The sequence below is a fragment of the Macrobrachium nipponense genome, chromosome 17 (genome assembly GCF_015104395.2).
Source record: "Macrobrachium nipponense isolate FS-2020 chromosome 17, ASM1510439v2, whole genome shotgun sequence".
NCBI classification, from domain to species: domain Eukaryota; kingdom Metazoa; phylum Arthropoda; class Malacostraca; order Decapoda; family Palaemonidae; genus Macrobrachium; species Macrobrachium nipponense.
The window spans coordinates 39,093,475-39,113,405 of NC_087210.1; the positions used below are offsets into that span (position 1 = coordinate 39,093,475).

Below are 19,931 nucleotides of genomic sequence, written 5' to 3' on the forward strand. Positions count from 1 at the left end.
CTTATGGGCTTACTATATCACGTTCATCGTTTTTTACATCGTTTTTATAGCTAGGTCAGCCCTTTTACCATTTCTCTTAGTTTGGTATTTAGGGCTATTCTGTGTTTCTGGCCCAGCATCCCGGCTCTTGCTCTTCATCGGCTATCGCTGGCTCCGAGTAGTCAACTGTTCCTCGGAACAGTTTGCCTCCTCCTGGGCTTCTTTTTCTTTTACTAAAAGTGTCTTTTCCACCTTTTACGATGTAATTTTAGTTTTATTTAGGGTGTTAGGCTAGCCTAGGTGCATGTCCCATGCGTTGGTACAGTCTGGTTCACGTGGCCCTTCCACGGTTGTGTTGCTATCGCGGCTTAGGCCACTTGCGGTCACGTGTTCCATAGCACCTTACCCTTCCCCTTCCCTCCCTACCAGGTATAGGGAGGGGTCTGGGGGACCCCTTGGTTACCATGACAACCTCAGTAGCCTTCCTCCCTCTTTCTCTGAGGAGGCCAGGGGTTCCTCCCACCTGGGGTATAGGGCGACCACTTGTCTCGGGTACCGGGTCACCGAGCGGGTAGTTGTTGGGATGGGGAGGAGTAGGCCACCCCCCCCTCTCTCTCTCCCGCTGCGTCACGCTGGAAACCCCCCCCCCCCCCCCCCCCCCCCCCCCCCCCCCCATTGCTCAGTCCCACCTTTCCCCTACTGTAACGAACGGAGCCTCCGCTGCAGCCGGGGCCCCTTTGGTTTATAGTTCGTCTGGCTCCGCCAGCGGGCGGGTGGTCACTACTAGTGGTCTATTGCTTGCCTACTATATCCTGCCTTTTTCCCGCTACCGGAGGAGAGCTTGCTTCTTACCCGGGCACTCTTCTAGTAGACGGGGAAAAGATTTATATATATTTCGTTATAAATATAAGGATATACCCTAATTTTACGGTGAATTTTAGTATTATCTAACTGTGTGTATACCATCTCCGTCGTTCTCCGTCGTGGTTTCATAGCTCACCACCACACCTGGTTGGATATTTTCTCTTGTCTCCGGCGTAGCCTTAGACAACTCCAACCGCCTAGTTACCACACGTATTATGGCGGGGCTCTGGTTTAATCTAACTTTCACGCTCCGGCATGCAGCGGAGCAATTGTTAGGCTGTAAGTGTTCTCCTGATACTTATGTATCTTTCCACTTACAGGCTACCAACTGTCAGGTCCTGGGGTGTAACGCGACGCTGTACGACCCCTGCGCCCACGATGAGTGCAGGACTCACGCCCCGTGTGCCACGACCCACAACGCCATGATCGTCTGGCACCCAGAAGCCTGCACCATTTGCTATGACCTTGTCAGTCAGCTGGGGGGGGGGGGGGGGGTAAGTCGATTTTAGACTTCTTTATCGTATTACTAATAACACTTAGTCATAAGCTTGTTAAACCCCGTCCCCGTCACTAGAAGCTTCATTTCGCCTTCTCTTTCAGGCTGCCGCCGTGAAGGAAGTCGCCCTAGCAACCCTGAAGGCTTGGGTGGGCGGCTTCGGGAAGAACGCCGCCAAGGGCCAGCCGTACATCTTAGATAAGAAGCTGGCCGTTCAGATCTTCCCCGGCGGCAAATCAACAGGCTACGTTGATCCTATCTCAGCAGCCCCTCTCATCGCTTCCATACAGCAAGAGGTGCAGCAGTCGTTCGGGTCCGTGGCCACGCACGAGCCGGTCCCAGACGTCGCAACTTTGGACCTGAACATCGAACCTATGGCGGTAGGGGCGGAGGATTTGTTGGTTGAGGTAGGTGTGTCGGGCGCCCAAGGTCTTTCCTTGGGCGCTCCTGGATCTTCTCCTGTCCCTTCTACTGCTTCTTTTCAAGGCTTTACGGGATCTGAGATCCCTGCCCGCTCTCCCGCTCTCTCTGTACCCCCAAAGGTGAAGGGACAGAGAGAACAGAAGACCCTCCATAAGACGACTTCTAAGAAGTCGTCGTCGTCTTCTTCAGTAAAGAAGTCTTCGACTTCCTATGCTGACGCGGTGAAGGCTAAGCCGAGCTCTTCATACTCCAAGAGCTCTAGAAGCAAGGCTTCTAAGGAGAAGGCTCGCGCTCCAGCTGAGCCAATGCCTTCTCCGGCCTCCACCGCATCCACTCCGGCAACGCCGGTTGGAGTAGCGGGACCGACGAGCCCTTTGATCCCACTGCCTTCTCAGCAGTGGTGATGCAACAGGTAGGAGAGATGGTAGGCTCGCAGGTCTCCGCCCTCGGAACCAAGTTTGAACAGATGTTTGCGCAGCTGTCAAACACCCTTAGTCAGTCGGGCCAATCCATCCAAGATCTCTCTAACAGAGTTAGAGAGAATGAGGACCGAGTAGCTGGGCTTTCTCAGGCTCCTCATCCAATCTCCCCAGTAGCAGGTGCTGGCATTCTCCAGCTACCTCCTTATGAGTCGCTACCAGCCTTCTCCATGGGTAACCCATGGAGAGTGGCCGCTTACGCTCCATTCAAGGACGGTATGATCTCTGTCCCGGAGTGTGGAACTCGAAGGATTGAGGACTTCGAGTTTTATCCTCCGGGATTGACTCAGCCTTTCATTGGATATGCTAGGCTGACCGTGGCGGCCCTCACTAGGGAGGACAAGATTTCCTGAGAAAACGTGCTATATAGTAGAGAGCACGCACAGCGGGAATGGGTTCACTGCCTGGAGGACTGGGAGTGTACCAACACTAAGCTCCAGGCTTTCATGAGTCCTTTCACTATTTTTGCGACGGAGGAGGAGGCTTCTCTTCCGTTCGCTACCAAAATAGTGGAAGCGACTCTTCAGGCAGTCCTCAAGGATGAGCCCATGCCACAGCTGAGGGAAGCGGATTCTACTTCTCCGCTCTTTCCAGCCTTCGGAGAATTGTGGGAGAACTTGCCTGCCACATTCACGCTTGGTAAGCTTAAACCAGACTGCGCAATGGACCAGTTTGGCGAAAAGCTTCCAAGGCTGCCTGATACTTTGATCCAGGCAGAGTTCGATGCTCGAACTAGGTTTGGGAGGTCCCTCAACTCCTTAATTATCACTGAGATGGCGGCACTATCGTATGGCACAGAACCGCTATTCAAGATTCTGGCCAAGTCTCAGCTCCAAACAGTTCAGACGGATGCTTTCGACTTCTTCCAAGCTAGGAGGAACTGCCGAAAGCACGTTCTGCAGGAGTGCACTATTAGGCACGAACCTAATAGACTCCTGGCTTCCAGCATGTGGGGGGCGGACCTCTTCCCAGAGTCCGCTGTGAATGAGGTGCACCATGAGGCTGCTAGGCTCAACCAGAGCCTTAGAGCTAGGTGGGGCATCTCCTCTAAGAGGAAACAAGAATCCGCCCCTGCTGCTGGTAAGAAACTCAAGAAGTCTGGTAAAAGGTTCCAACCTTACCAGAAACATCAGCAGCAACAGCAGTTCGTTCAGGCCGTCCCAGTTACCCAACAGGGACAACCATCAACCTCAAAACAGGCCCAACCCATCCTCCTGTTGTCCCCTCAGTCGCAACCCTCAACCTCCTACGCAGTCTCGCCGGCCTTCAACCCTATGTATGAAGGTCAGGCTTACCCTCCCTTTAATAGGCTTTCAAGAGGTAGCAGAGCGAGAGGCCACTTTCGCCAGCGTGGCACAGGAAGAGCGGCAAGGGGAAGGCAGTTCAGAGGAGGGCGCGGAGGTCAACCCGCCCAACAACAGTGAGGCTCCCCAGGTAGGAGGGAGGCTGTTCCTCTTCCATTACAGGTGTGGGTTCAGCAAATGGGCACAGAGCATCGTGTCCAAGGGATTGGGTTGGAGTTGGATCAAAGATCCCCCTCCAATCAAATCATTTTATCAGGAACCATCAAAGGAATTGACAGATTACGCGAGGGAACTCCTTCAGAAAGGAGCTATTGCGAGAGTCAAGCATCTAAAATTTCAAGGTCGCTTATTCAGCGTGCCAAAGAAAGGCTCAACAAAAAGAAGGGTAATCTTAGACTTGTCAAGGCTAAACTCTTTCATTCGTTGCGACAAGTTCAAAATGCTTACCATCTCGCAAGTAAGGACCTTACTTCCCCGTGGAGCCGTCACATGCTCCATCGATCTTACAGACGCATACTATCATATCCCTATAGCCAGGCACTTCCGCCCATTCCTAGGCTTCAAACTAGGAAATCAGACATTCTCATTCAAAGTGATGCCCTTCGGTCTGAATGTAGCCCCCAGGGTATTCACGAAAATAGCAGAAGTGGTGGTTCAACAATTGAGAACTCAAGGGATAATGGTAGCAGCATACCTCGACGATTGGTTGATCTGGGCACCAACAGTCGAGGAATGTCTCAAAGCCACGAAAAAGGTAGTTCAATTTCTGGAACATCTGGGGTTCCAGATAAACAAGAAGAAATCCAGACTTACTCCAGAGTCTCGTTTTCAGTGGCTAGGAATCCAATGGGATTTGTCTTCCCACAATCTGTCAATTTCGGTGGTCAAACAGAAAGAAATAGCCAAGTCTGTGAAACAATTTCTCAAATGCAAACAGACATCAAGGAGAAACCAGGAAAGAATCCTAGGTTCTCTTCAGTTTGCCTCAGTGACAGACATCCTCCTGAAAGCAAGGCTGAAAGATATAAACCGAGTTTGGCGATCGAGAGCAAACGCCAAATCTCGAGACAAGTTGTCAGTAATTCCACAGATCCTTCGCAATCAGCTCCGTCCATGGACAAAAGTGAAGAACCTGGCCAAACTAGTACCCCTTCAATATCCCCTTCCAGTGTTAACCATTCACACGGATGCCTCCCTGTCCGGGTGGGGGGATATTCTCAATTCAAACAAGTTCAGGGGACTTGGTCAGTTCAGTTCCGCCAGCTCCACATAAACGTCTTGGAAGCAATGGCAGTATTTCTTACCCTGAAGAGACTTCTTCCCCCGAAAAAGTCTCATCTAAGACTAGTTTTGGACAGTGCAGTGGTAGTTCATTGCATCAACAGAGGAGGGTCCAAATCCAAACATGTGAACCATGTCATGATAGCCATCTTTGCACTAGCAGACAAACACAAATGGCATCTGTCCACCACTCACCTGGCGGGGGTAAGAAATGTGATAGCAGACGCTTTGTCCCGGTCGGTCCCTCTGGAATCAGAATGGTCCCTGGACGACAGGTCATTCCAGTGGATATGCCGGAGAGTCCCAGGTCTCCAAGTGGATCTCTTCGCCTCACAAGCGAACCACAAGCTCCCTTGCTATGTGGCCCCCAACCTGGACCCTCTGGCTTATGCCACGGACGCCCTGTCGTTAGATTGGAATCAGTGGAGGAAAATTTATGTCTTTCCTCCAGTGAATCTTCTTTTGAAAGTCTTGAGCAAGCTGAGGACTTTCAAGGGACTAGTAGCTCTGATTGCTCCAGACTGGCCCAAGAGCAACTGGTATCCTCTGCTTCTGGAATTGGGTCTCCGACCTCAACGGATTCCCAATCCCAAGCTGTCGCAATCAGTACAAATGAGGACTGTGTTCGCTTCCTCAGGAATTCTTCAGACCCTAACTTTATGGACTTCATGAAGTTTGCGGCTAACAAAGATGCTAACATTGATCCACAAAACATCCTCTTCCTAGAATCAGATAAGAGAGAGTCAACTATTAGACAATATGACTCAGCTGTTAAAAAATTAGCATCCTTCCTGAAAGAATCAAACACTACAACCATGACAGTTAACTTAGCTATATCCTTTTTCAGATCCTTGTTTGAAAAAGGTTTAGCAGCTAGCACTATTACTACTCATAAATCGGCTTTTGAGGAAGATCTTTCAGTTGGGTTTCCAGATAGACCTAACAGAATCTTACTTTACGTCTATTCCTAAAGCCTGTGCTAGACTTAGACCTTCTCAAAGGCCTACTGCAGTCTCATGGTTCTTAAATGATGTCCTCAAACTAGCCTCAGATACTGACAACTCGTCTTGTACATTCATAATGCTTCTTAGAAAGACGTTATTCTTATTAAGCCTAGCTTCAGGAGCTAGAATTTCAGAACTGTCGGCTCTATCCAATGATGCGGGTCATGTGGAATTCCTCCCTTCAGGAGAAGTTCTGCTTGCTCCGGATCATAGTTTTTTGGCTAAAAATGAGGATCCTCTTGCAAGGTGGGCTCCTTGGAAAGTCATCCCACTTCCGCAAGATCCTTCTCTCTGCCCAGTATCAACTTTAAGAGCCTTTCTATCTCGCACATCCTCAAGATCCTCAAGTTCTCTCTTCATGAGAGAAAAAGGTGGTACTTTATCAGTAAAAGGAATTAGACAACAGATCCTTTACTTCATTAAACAGCCAATCCTGATTCATTTCCAAAAGCACATGACATCAGAGGAGTAGCCACCTCAATTAACTACTTTCAACATATGAACTTTGAGGATCTTAAAAAGTATACTGGATGGAAATCTCCGACAGTCTTTAAACGTCACTACCTAAAGTCCTTGGAATCTTTAAAATTTTCTGCAGTAGCAGCGGGAAACATTGTTTCTCCTGATACTGTATAGTAGTCATAGTATAGATCCAGGTCTCCTTTCTACCTACCTCGTCCAACATGCCTCACCCTATCGCCATGCTACTCGGATACTCTAGCCTTAGCCGCTGAGATCATATTGGTGGATTGTCCCTTATTTTTTTGCTAGGGACATCCACACTATGTACTTATAATGTACTTCAGTGTCCCTACCCTTATTTTATGCTAGGGTAGGACACAATGTGTTTGTATATTATGTAAATACCTTACTTAAGTGAATCTATTTTGTTAATTTGCATTGCATTACTGGATATTACTATGTTTAATATAAGTTAATTTTAAGTACTATTGTTGGCTTTCTTTATCATGTCATTGTTAGGATAAGTTAGCTTTAAGTACTTAGTTTGTATTCTGTAATATCCTGATTCACTTATATTATATACCTCTTTTTTACAACTGATTTTCATTTGTCCTTTTCCATCTTGTCTGTTTCTCTGGTACTCTTTCATAGGCCGACACGAGCTGAGCCCAGAAAAGGGATTTTGACGTAGGAAAAATCTATTTCTGGGTGATTGGCTCGTGTCGCCCTATGAAACCCACCCTGTCTTTGTTTACCCACCCTGCAAGACAAGATGTTCATAGATTAAGGATGACCGCTAGGGGCGCTGCTGTCCATGGCGTCACTAGTAGTAGTAGTAGCGGCCGCATCACCCGTTAGTATCAGCTCTCTCTAGTGGGGATTTTAGATTGGAAGGTCTAAATGGTGAATGACTCGTGGTAGTGATCCCACTCGCCCCTATTCTCATACCGACACTTCTTTTATAGAGTGAGCGAGTCAGTTTTACTGACATTTTCTTAATTTTGTTTTTCTCTGGTAATTTTAGATTAATTTTGCCTAGAAAGAATGATATTAAGGATACTTTCATAGGGCGACACGAGCCAATCACCCAGAAATAGATTTTTCCTACGTCAAAATCCCTTTTTATTATGAAAAAGTAATTTTTAAATTTAATAATTAAATGCATACAAATTGGTCAATATACAGGCACTACGTGTTAAGTGCTGTTGTGATGTTAAGCCAGTAACAGCCATGAAAAGTCTTTCATCGTTTTCTTGGGTTGTTGTCATCTTATATAATGAAAATTACAGGATGACAAAACACCAAAAAGTAAAATATAAGAAATTGTAGGGGAGAAATGGGTGATAGGTGAGTGCATTTGTGTATGTGGGGGAAGTTTCTTAGCATGGTAGCAGGTTCTATCTCTCTCTCTCTCTCCTTAAAAAAGTTCTAAACTAAAGCTCCAAATAAGTCAAATCTCTCCACCCATCTCACACACCATTTCCATCCCCACCCTGCCTAGGAAACTCCATTCCCCCTGGCCAACCACTCCCCCTCCTACCCCCATAACCCTTTTGTGTGATTTTTCCTGTGATCAGCATTACCAACACTTCTCTCTCCCCTGTGCAACATTACCCACAGTCATCTATCCTGTCCAGCCTTCCAAACCCTTCCCCTCCACCCCTAGGTTAGTAGGAATGTACGTGACAAGAATCAAGCAAATAGTATATACAAAACTGAAAACAGGAGAGAATTCATATCTAACTCCATGAGGGGACTGTCTGACATAAGCGTAGTAAGAATGATAGTTTACTGTAAGAGTAAATAGTGTATGGTCCTTTTATATTATAGGAGTCCTTTTATAAATGAAATTACTGGAATGTTTGTTAAATGTTACTTGTAGTTAAGCCAGCATAATATATTTTACATTGTGTTTGTAATACCAGTTGTTCTTCCTAAAGCTAATGAACTTATCAATATATTTATTTCAGGATTACCGCTTTATGCCTGAACCAAATTTGCCACCATTACGATTACATGATTCTTTGGATGCCAGCTGTATCCCTAACAGTTCTCTTGATATAAATGACATTAGAATGAAGATGAACGAATTACCAGAAGAAACAAGGCAAAGGCTTATTAGTAACTACGGCATATCACTGGAAGATGCAATTATTTTGGTTGTAAGTATAATTGTAAAGTACAGAATTTAGAAGCCTTACTAGTAGTGCAATAATTTTAGGGTAACCTTTGTAAGCATTCAAACGAAGCTTCACTGGTTACAATTGGTTATGTTGCTAAGAAATTCACAATATTATGAAAAACAATTTTTGTAATAAAAAGTCACAATTGTATATAATAAACTATATTAATTATATTAGCATATAATTCTTTCTTAAAAATAAGGTCCAAATAATTTTTTTTAAACTTTTAAATCATAGTGGCATTTCATCGTCTTGAAAAGTATCTCTGTACAAACCTTGCCTGAAGCGATAAGAATAACAGTGCCAAACTCTGACTGATGAGTAGGACTGTGCTTAAGGTCCAGTAAGACTTCAGCATTCATCCCAGGTCATTTTTTCATTTGTAAGCCTTTTATAGCTGTTAAGCTAGGGAAGTAGAACCCAAAGTAGAAGGCTTAGAATTTTGAGAGTAAGGAAGGAATAACCCAGCCAAAAGTCTTCAGTAGTTTTGTGCCGGCTCTTGTCTGAAGGTCAGTTGTGAGTGGTTAGTTTGATTTTGATTTTCATCTATTTCTTCATCGGTGATTTACCCCCGTTGGTGAAGTATTGGTAGCCTTCGACTATGAATTTTGTCAAGTTTACCTTTGGAATCTTTAATAACAAGACTTTATCATTGGAATTAACTTTGTATTTTGACTTGTAGTTTTGTTGACTTTTTATAGTATTTTGACTTCTAGTTTAGTTGACTTATCATGTGTGACTCAAGTGAAACTAGCTTATGGTATTGCATCAAGGGCTACAATACATAACTAATGAAAGCCACATGATTCACACTCTATGTGTACGGAATGTAAGGGACAGGTGTGCTCCATTAATTTGACTTGCGTTGAGTGTTCTGAGTGGTACGCCAAAATATGGAGGGTATTAGAATCTCATTTAAATAAATTAAACAAAGACAGGAAACATAAAGTGACCACTAGAGGCGAAAGTAAAACGGTAAGGAATTAGACTTTAGATAGTTCTGTTAAATCTTCCATAGATGTTCCCGTAATTTCGACTAATCAATCTGTTCCTTTATCCAGTTCTCTTGCTTCTGGCCCTGAACCCTTTGCCAGCCTCAAGTCCAAATTGAAGCATAACTTTGACCAGAAGATTGGTCTAATAGTGGACACAGTGGCCAAATTGGGCTTATCAGTGAAAGTCCTTATTGAGAAAGTGGATAGTAAGAGTGTTGGTGAAGTGACAGTGGAGGAGGTGCTTGAGGTGCCTGCTTGTATCCACTGACGCTCCTAGGCAAAGGTCACTGGCATTACTCCCTTGTACATGGGAGCAGTCATACCGGAAACCCAAGGGAGGTCGGTGGGGTCTGCCCACAAACAGGTACCCCTCGGTTAGACCTGTTGTAAAATCCCAGGTTGCAAATTCAGATGGCTGTTGGAAAGGCATTCAGATGGAAGTGAGTTGGCTGTCCTTGAGTTCTGAGTCTTCAGCCCAGAGAGGAAGCACTGATGGCTCTTTAATTATGTACCGTGGCCACTGAAAAGGCCTGCCACAGACTGTGTTTGCTCTCCAACAGTGCTATGCTAGCATTTTTGGGATCCCGTGCAGCCATGGTGTAGTTTTTAGGATTTCCAGAGCATTATCTTCTAGAATGTCCTGTACTGACTCCCAGGAGTTCTTTGTTGAAGAAACATACTTCTAGGAGCAACCTTCCATTGGCGCCTGAGCTCCCATTAGCTCCGAAGTGGTCAGTAGTGCCCGAGCTCCCATTTGAGCCCGTGCTTAATTTGGTGATGGATCTCTTTTTGGCACCCAAGCATTTGGTCACACCAGAGTGCCCTTTAGCGTGCCAGCACTCTTTAGTGCCTGAGTACTCAAATGCACCCGACCGTGTTGCATTTGAACACACCATTCAGTCTTGGAGCTCTCAGCACGGTCTCAGGCACTTCTGGTACCAAATGCCAAGGATTTGGCACCAGCCTCTTCAGCTTCACTTCCTCATCCCTCACTTCCTGCTGACGACACTGTTGACCCTTCGTTAGCCCTGATTCAGTGACACTTTGATGCCATCATAGATTTACTCAACACGAGTAGTGCACATGCTCCTCAAACACCTATGGAATCACACTTATCCCCGATCTCCTTGGACAAAGGGAGTGATATTGGTGATTGGACGAAGAGGGTGTCATTGGTTGAGTAGATCAGAGTTCTACACCTTCAGCTTATGCACCCTTGTTGAAATATTTACTGCAAGCCTTCTGTTACGGACCGAGATCCGCTCAGGTTCTTTATTATAATAAACAAAAAGGATTCAACACCAACAGTTGAAACTCGGGATACGAATATAGAAAGAAACTCAAACAGAACAAAAGTTTATTTACAAGCTTATTAACAAAGATAAATGCCTAATAGTTTCTCCTATTTACATAACAAAATTAACCCTGACAATATGTAAAATGGGGAAACAGTGCAGTAATGAAATACTTGCTGGCCAGTTTTGCAGCTGTCGAAATCAGTGCTCGAAGTGAGGGCTTCACAAAAGGGGACAGTCGAAACTTCAGATGGCTTCTTGACTTCGTACTGCAGGAAGAAATGCCTTAGTCATGAAACTTGAAGGGTGGGTTACTCCTCAAAACCACTTGCAGGACGTTTCTTCTCTGAAAGGGTTACTGGACATCGGGATCTCTCTTTCTCTCTACGACTACGAACTGCGGACTTTACTTGTTTCCATTCACACTCTCTCTCATGCGTCCTCTTCCTCTCTTATCCTTTGTCTCTTCCTTCTCTTATCTCTGATGATCCCTCTGATGATCTAATTCTCTCTACTTCCTCAGTCATATACATAAGGCGACCTGGGGGCGTGGCTGAAAAGGGCGAAGCTTAACCAGCGAACATCAATGTCCCTCTAGAAGGCTCTCAACGAAATGTTGCATCATAATACGAGGCGTTTCTAATGACGGCATGCATAATATGCTGCATATCTAACGACGGCGAGTACTGAGTTCCATAACACACCTGAGTATTCTCGAGCAATCATGAGAACAGATGCCTCCAACACGTGCGCGAATGCCTCATTGCTGCAGACCTACTCGAAGAAGATGCATTTTCCTTTCCTTTAATATATGATTCTTCACTATAAAGTGATTACCATGACACGTTCTCCCAAAAGAAAATAAATGAAATCAACTTATTTTATTTTTTTTTAAAGAGAAACAAGAATCAAACAACAGAGGAACAATTCTGCATAAAGCTTTAACTCAGTTAAACAGGCACTCTTCCCCATTCACTCATCTGACTGTTAAACAGGCACACTTCCCCATTCACTCATCTGACTGTGCAAACATAGAAAACGGTCATTAGGCTACTCATTCTGAAATCTCTAGAGAGGCTATCAGCTATAACATTATCCTTTCCCCTCAATTTCTCCTTTTCTAAAATTAGATTAAACTTCGAAATTCTTAAGCACCTTAGAGTTTTTCTCAAAACTAATTTCTTTCTGAGACATCGTTACTAGGGACACGGGCGGTGGCCACGGCACAGGGCATTCGTTATAATTCTTGAGCAAGTTTACATGCATCCACTTTGCTCTACGCTTGCCCATATCGATTAAATAATTTAGATTTCCCCTCTTTTCTAAAATTGAAAAAGGACCTTTGAACTTATAAGATAAAGAGGGACCTTCTCTGGACTAATACTAAAATTTTATCTCCCACACAAAAACTTCTCTCTTTTGCTCTAAGATCATGTTTCCTTTTAGTTTCCCCTTGACTTTCATTCTCGTTTGCCTTTGCTAGTTGCCAAGCATCTCTTAAATTGTTTTTATATCACTCTAGATTAGTTATGTAGTCCTCTCTACCTTATTTAAACATTAAATTACATTTGAACATTTCCAAAGGACCTTTAGCGGTGTGACTGAAAACCAACTCGAAAGGACTAAATCCTGTAGTGTCTTACGGTGCCAACCGAATGACACTACAAAAGGTAACTTTTCCTCCTAGCCATGTTCAAAGTTACTACACAGTTTTCGTAAGCAACTTTTTAACGTTTGGTGAAACCGCTCCACAATGCCTTGTGATTCAGGGTGATAAGGTGTGGAAGTTAGGAGTTTAATGCCTAACTCTTTCATTATATCCCTGAAATTTATGGATACAAAATTACTACCATTATCACTCTGTATAGTACGGGGCAGACCAAACTTAGAAAAATAATCTAACGATTGTTTAACTACAGTCCTTGCGTTACAGCTTCTTACGGGTATTGCCTCTGGATAGCGAGTTAGTCTATCGATGATTGTTAACAGATACATACTCCCTCCCTTACTTCTAGGCAATGGTCCGACCATATCGATAACTACATTCTCAAAAGGTTTGCCTACTGAAGAAATATTACACAACAGAGCTCTGGGAATTACTTGATTCGGTTTTCCGGCAATTTGGCATTCATGACAGCTTAAAACATGCCTCTTCACGTCACTTCTCATTCTAGGCCAAAAGTACGCCCTACTAATACACTTGAAAGTTTTATTTACTCCCAAATATCCTTGCTCATCATGCGCGAACTTCAAAACCAGTTCACAAAGCTTCCTTGGAACCGCTAATTGTTCGGTGATTTCCTCTTTACTACCTGACTTACGACGAACATAACAACACAAAACTTTGTCTTTTAAACAAAACGTTCCCTTACATACATTATCGAGATCATCATCCAGCTCACATTAAAAAATTTGGGTTAGTGTCTCATCCTCTCTCTGAAATTTGACTAGCTCTTCCTTATTCAAAAGGTTAGTGCCTAATTCATCACAGTAACTATTACTTAATTCCACTACATCAACTACGTTATTCTCAACAGCTACACCTTCCGCTTGGGTATCACTGCCACCACCGATAGAGTCAGGTTTCTCAGCCACACTAACGCCAAGATCAATCTCGCCACTTCTATCACACTCGTTCGATTCCACGAACAAACTATGACCGTAGTCTATGTCTGTATCTAAACCTGACCTAGTTACTACCATTTCAGGCACTGGAATCTCACTCACAACATGATTCACATACTTGGATAAAGCTAAGTCATTATCGACAATAATGTCAGCGCCATCAATGGGGAAACTGTCAACAACTAGTTTCACTTCTCCTGACTTTCCAAGTTTACCTTCAACAAAGGACGAAGAACACAAGTGTTCGGAAATCCACCTAATATGACTTTTTCTTTCATGTTGATTTCTGCCCTGTTTGGCACACACTCTCTCCTAATTAGGGAGACAGCAGCTCCTGTGTCCCGAAGCAAGACTACTTCTCTCAAATCTCCTCCTCCAAGAGAGGAAACTACCCCCAAAAATTTCCTAGTTTCTCTCATCACATCATCCCTACTTGACGAAAGGTTAAATAGAGACACTGGTTTCTTAATGTCCTTCCTTTCTACTGCACAGTTTCCCGCTAAATGCCCTTTCTCATTACATCAGAAACAAGTTAATTCTGAGCTACTAAATGCCCCTTTATTCTTACAGACCTTGGATGTATGACCAGGTTTTCCGCATGCATAACAGTAATAGTCAATTTTACTCACATTGCTATTACTAGAACTGAAACGTTTACTGCTTTGTATTCTACCAGATGAAGGATCATTTTGCTTCTTACTGACACTTAAATTATGATTAAAACTATATTCGTCTGCTAACCTAGTTGCTCCTGCAAAAGATACTTATCGCCTATCTTCTATATAAAGCTTAATCTCAGGGGATACGTTATCTTTGAAGTTTTCTAGTAATACTAAGTTCTTCAGACCGTCAAAATCATCAACTTTAGCGGAAGTTAACCAATCACAAAACAGCCTTTCTAACTTCTTACTGTATACTACATACGTAATATTCTCATCCCTTCAAACTTCTAAACTTCTTACGGTACGCCTCGGGTACTAACCTGTACGCGCTAAGAACAGTTTCTTTCACAACATCATGATCATCACATTCCTCCTTAGACATGCAACTGTACACAGTAAGTGCCCTACCACGCAAAGCTGACTGTAAATATAGAGTCCACATTTCTTTAGGAGAACCTACTTTTTCCATTAACTTCTCAAAACACATGAAATATTTCGTCACATCTTCCTCATCAAACTTTGGTACTAATTTCAACACTGCACTCATACCCAATCCATCAGCTTCATTTTCGTCTCACCTATCTGACTGTCAAGAGTATTTTGCCTTAAACGAGCGATTTCCAACTCATGCTTACGTTCTTTGTCTTTTTCTCCTGCTGCATTATCATTATTTCTCTCTCTTGCTGCATTTTCATTACTTCTCTCTTAGTTGCTCTTTCATCTCTCTCATACTTTTCTCTCTCTTTCCTTTCAACATACTCACGGAGATAATTCCCTGCTTGACCTAGAAGCTTACCAGACTCAATAAACTCTTTCACCATCTCACTCATTCTGGTTCTTTCTATATTCTCCCTGTTTCAATCTGTTACGGCACCGAATATATTGGCCAAGGTTGCCAACTGTTACGGACCGAGATCTGCTCAGGTTCTTTATTATAATAAACAAAAAGGGTTCAACACCAACAGTTGAAACTCGGGATACGAATATGGAAAGAAACTTAAACAGAACAAAAGTTTATTTACAAGCTTAATAACAAAGATAAATGCAGAATGGTTTCTCCTATTTATATAAAAAAATTAACTCTGACAATATATAAAATTGGGAAACAGTGCAGTAATGAAATACTTGCTGGTCAGTTTTGCAGCTGTCGAAATCAGTGCTCAAAGCGACTCTTCACAAAAGGGGACAGTAGAAACTTCAGATGGCTTCATGATTTTGTACTGCAGGAAGAAATGCCTTAGTCTTGAAACTTGAAGGGTGGGTTACTCCTCAAAACCACTTGCAGGACGTTTCTTCTCTGAAAGGGTTACTCGACGTCGGGATCTCTCTTTCTCTCTCTACGACTACGAACTGCTGACTTTACTTGTTTCCATTCACACTTTCTCTTGTGCGTCCTCTTCCTCTCTTATCCTTCGTCTCTTCCTTCTCTTATCTCAGATGATCCCTCTGATTATCTGATTCTCTCTAATTCCTCAGTCATATATATACGGCAATCTGGGGGCGTGGCTGAAAAGGGCGGAGCTAACCAGCGAACATCACCATCCCTCTAGAAGGCTCTCGACGAAATGTTGCATCATAATATGCGCCGTTTCTAATGACAGCACGTGCTGAGTTCCATAACACACCTGAGTATTCTCGAGCAATCATGAGAACAGACACCTCCAACACATGCACAAATGCCTCCTTGCTGCAGACCTACTCGAAGAAGATGCATTTTCCTTTCCTTTAATATATGATTCTTCACTATAAAGCAATTACCATGACACCCTCCCAGGTTTTTTCTCTCCAGCTGTCCCGTCTTCCCTGGCTTCAACTTTCTTTATGGGTTACAGGCCGAGTTACTTCACTAAACTACCGAAGATGGTGCTCTCATCCTCTGCTAGGAGGGCACTGAATGAACTTGAGAACTGGCTCTCAGAGAAGAGACAGCAAGGAAAGTCATCTTTTGCTTTTCCCTTTCTTGTTTGGTAATTGGAGATACTCTGCATATGTTACTGTGAAACGCCTTCTCTGGGAGTGGCTGCCTCTTCCCAGGGAGACTTCTCCAGGCATATTGACTCTTCTTATAGGTCAATCTTCACCTCCGCCAAAGCGACATTCTCCACTACTGAATTGGATCACTTTCTTGAGAATTTATTAAAGATTTTTGAAGTCATAAGTTTTCTAGACTGGTCTGTAGCAGCTTTAGCTAGAAAGATTAAGAGTTTTTCCGCTTTGCCTGAGGATGTCGCTTTGGAATGGATAAATGTCCTGTTGTGCACAGATAAGGCTGTTAGAGGTGGCACGTAAGAAATTGTTTCTCTCTTTGCAATGGGAGTGCTCAAAAAGAGAGAAATTTGATGCTTGTTCACCTTGAAGAGTATCATGGCCTCTAGAAGTCAGCCTTATTGGTCTTGCCTCTTGATTGCCAATACCTCTTCCCACAATCCATCATCAGTGACATTGCCTTGGATCTACAAATGAAGAGTACACAAGACCTTTTAGTTCATTCTCCTAGACATCTCAGAAATTCTTCTGTTACTTTTAGATTATTGTCCCCTCTTTAGCCTCTGCCTGCCCTTTTGTAGTAGCAGGTTAAGACCTCAATCTAGACCCAGGACAAACCTTTGTTTCTCGTCCTGCTGTTTTAAGGCTTCTGCCAAGCCTTCCCGTCGAAGGTGAAGTTCCTTCCTTCCATGCACCCATAGGAGCCAGGCTCCTCCATTTCTTGGGGAGATGGAGTATGAGAGGAGTGGATTGTGGAGACATTGAAGGAGGGTTACTCCATTCCATTCAAGGAGAAACATCCTTTAGTCAACTCGCCCATCACGTTGACCACCTACTCGGTAGGCTCAGAGAGGTATTCGGCCCTCTCAAAATGAAGTCTCATCCCTCCTCCAGAAGGAAGCCATCGAAGTAGTTGAAGAAGTCAGGTTTAACGGTTTCTATAATTGTCTCTTTGTGGTACCTAGAGCATCAGGGGGATGGAGGCCAGTACTGGACATCAGTGCCCAGAATTTCTTCATTGAAACTATGAAATTCAAGATGGAAACTAGTCACTCTGCCATGTCATTAATTCACCGAGATGACTGGATGACAGCTGCAGACATACCAGTGCATCAAAATTCCAGCAAGTACCTTCGTTTTGTGTTCCAGAACAGTGTGTACCATTTCCAAGCCTAATGCTTTGGTTTTTCAACAGTATCACAAGTCTTTACTTGGGTACTTGCTCCGCTTGCCCAGTGACTTCATGTGATGCAGATCAACGCCTCCCTCTTTTTAGACAACAGGCTTCTTCAATCACTCTTAGTGCAGGATTTGGACCTATTAATCAACCATTGCAAGTCTCAACTGAATTCTATATTTGGGAATAGTGATAGATTCTCGGAATTTTCAGGTTTTTCTGCCCCAAACCCCCCCCCCCCCCCCTCCCCCCAGAGGATCCAGTCATGCTTGAAGAAAGTGAACAGGCTCCTCTCCCAAGCAATGGGTGAGCCTTCTTGGCACCTTAGCCTCCATGGAGCAGTTTGTCTCTTTGGGAACGCTCCATATGAGGCCCCTTCAGTTTTATCCTTATGCCAGCTGAGACAGGAGAGCTCATCCAGATTCCTTCATTGTTCCTACATAATATAAAAATCCTCGGTCCTTTACAATAGGATATACTTGTGGGTATAGCAGCTGGAATACAGGCGTTAAATTTTTTAACAAGGTGGTTAGGCAATAACTACCGCCCGGTAGGCAGGGAAATCTATCTGCCTGGATGTAAACTCTCCAAATTTACTGGCGCCCATCTTCGGGTGTAGACGTTTGTTTGTGAGCTGTTTCTTTTATTGTTTTGTTTATGTTTTTAATATACTGTGTTTTATATTAATAATTAGTTGGCTTTAATAATTAATATACAAACCTAGTTTTTGTGATAAGCCTTACTAGCCACCTTTTCCCCTTATGTTTTAATGGTCGGTGGCAAGGGTGTTTCTACACCCTTATTAGTTATTCTCACCCTTTGATGTCAGGGTATGACAGTATATTTATTTGACATTTATGCTTACTCTCAGGAGAATTACTGAGAAGAAAATTTTAGATTTGCTCTTTGTTTTGTTCTCAGATGTCTCCTCTTGGAGGGCAGTGCCTTTGGATGTGAAAGGAGTATCCTTCTTTTTAATTTAATTTTCTTTTTTCTGCACGCTAACAGTGAGCGATAGTAGATTACAGCAGTGGATGGTTGGATATCTCTGTGTTGGTGATCATAACCTTCGGAATTGTACTTATGAATCTTTAGCATGTGGTGACATTGGCCCTCGATTGTGTATGGTTCCCTTGCTGAAAAAAATCATATTGATTTGCTCCTGTTATCCTGGAGTTTCAGCACTGGACAGCATCTATGCAGCTGCCCTGGGGTTGAGAAATCTGCTTCTGGGATAACTATGCTTTACCCTCTAGAAGAAGCCCTGTGGAAGTTGGCAAAGAAGAAGTTGAGGATGAGGAACAAAAGGCATCAGCATCATCGTCTTTGTCGTCTAATTCCTCCTCACCTCCCTCTTTGAAGGGTTCCTGGCCTTAGAAGACGAAGGTAGCTTCTCCGCCCCCTAAGAAGTCTCGCCACAACGCTTCTAAGGGTCTGCATACTTCCCACAGGGAGGATGCAGTTGGCTCTCTCATTGGGTCACCTGCTTCTGTGGAAGTGGGACCTTGACACTGTCCCCAGGGTCTAGTGTTTTCAGAGCTTCAGGAGTTCGAACCAAGGTTTATTCTCCTGTCTTTGGTACCAAGGGCCTTGCTCATGGTACCGGGTCCGTGTTGGAGCTTGTTCATGAGTTTTTCCGATTGAGGGGTCATGCATCCACAGTCAATGATGAGGAGTCTTTTCTCTGTCGTGACAGTGGTGTGTTTGAGAGAAGGGACCAAGCTGTGGCAAAATGGTAAAAAAATGCAATTGTAAGCTAAAACTCTTACATTCTAGTAATATTCAATCATTTACTTTCATTTTGCAACAACCGGGAAGTCTCTAGCACAATATTTTGATTTATGGTGAATTTAAAAAAAAAAACTTTTTCCTTACGTCCGCGCGCGGTAACTCGGCCGAAAATCTCATAAATTCTTTTGTCACTTTGCCGTAATGTTTGCACCGTTTTATATTAGCGGTTACATAAAGTTTTATATATGAAAATGTGTGCAATTTCATGTAGAAAACAACAAAAAGTAACTCATGGTTGTAGCTTTTATCTGTTTTGAAATATTTTCATATAAATCACGATGTGCCAAAATTTCAACCTTCGGTCAACTTTGACTCGACCGAAATGGTCAAAAAATGCAATTATAAGCTAAATCTCTTACATTCTAGTAATATTCAACCATTTGCCTTCATTTTGCAATAAACGGGAAGTCTCTAGCACAATATTTCGATTTATGGTGAATTTTTGAAAAAAAAACTTTTTCCTTACCTCTGCGCACGGTAACTTGGCTGAAAATCTCAGGCTTTCTTTAGTCACTTTGTCATAATTTTCACACCATTTTCTATTAGGTGTTACAAAAGTGTTATATATGAAAATGTGCGGAATTTCATGTAGAATACAACAAAAAATAACTCATGGTTGTACTTTTATCAGTTTTGAAATATTTTCATATAAATCACGATAAGTGCCAAAATTTAAACCTACGGTCAAACTTGACTCGACTGAAATTGTCGAAATACGCAATTGTAAGCTAAACTCTTACATTCTAGTAACATTCAATCATTTACCTTCATTTTGCAACAAACGGGAAGTCTCTAGCACAATATTTCGATTTATGGTGAATTTTTAAAAAAAACTTTGTCCTTACGTCCACGCAGTAACTCGGCCGAAAATCTCAGAAATTCTTTCGTCACTTTGTTGTAATTTTTGCACCGTTTTATATACGCC

General features: G+C 43.3%; 1 protein-coding gene across 7 annotated transcripts in view; it reads left to right on the forward strand.

The window, feature by feature from the left end:
- Positions 1-19,931, forward strand: part of LOC135196184 (glutamyl-tRNA(Gln) amidotransferase subunit B, mitochondrial-like) — a 579,413-nt gene that overhangs the window by 395,994 nt on the left and 163,488 nt on the right. For all 7 annotated transcript variants that reach the window (XM_064222773.1, XM_064222774.1, XM_064222777.1 and 4 more), the window contains one exon: positions 8,263-8,454. In XM_064222773.1, the coding sequence (XP_064078843.1) occupies positions 8,263-8,454 (192 nt within the window). The remainder of the gene's footprint in view (positions 1-8,262; positions 8,455-19,931) is intronic.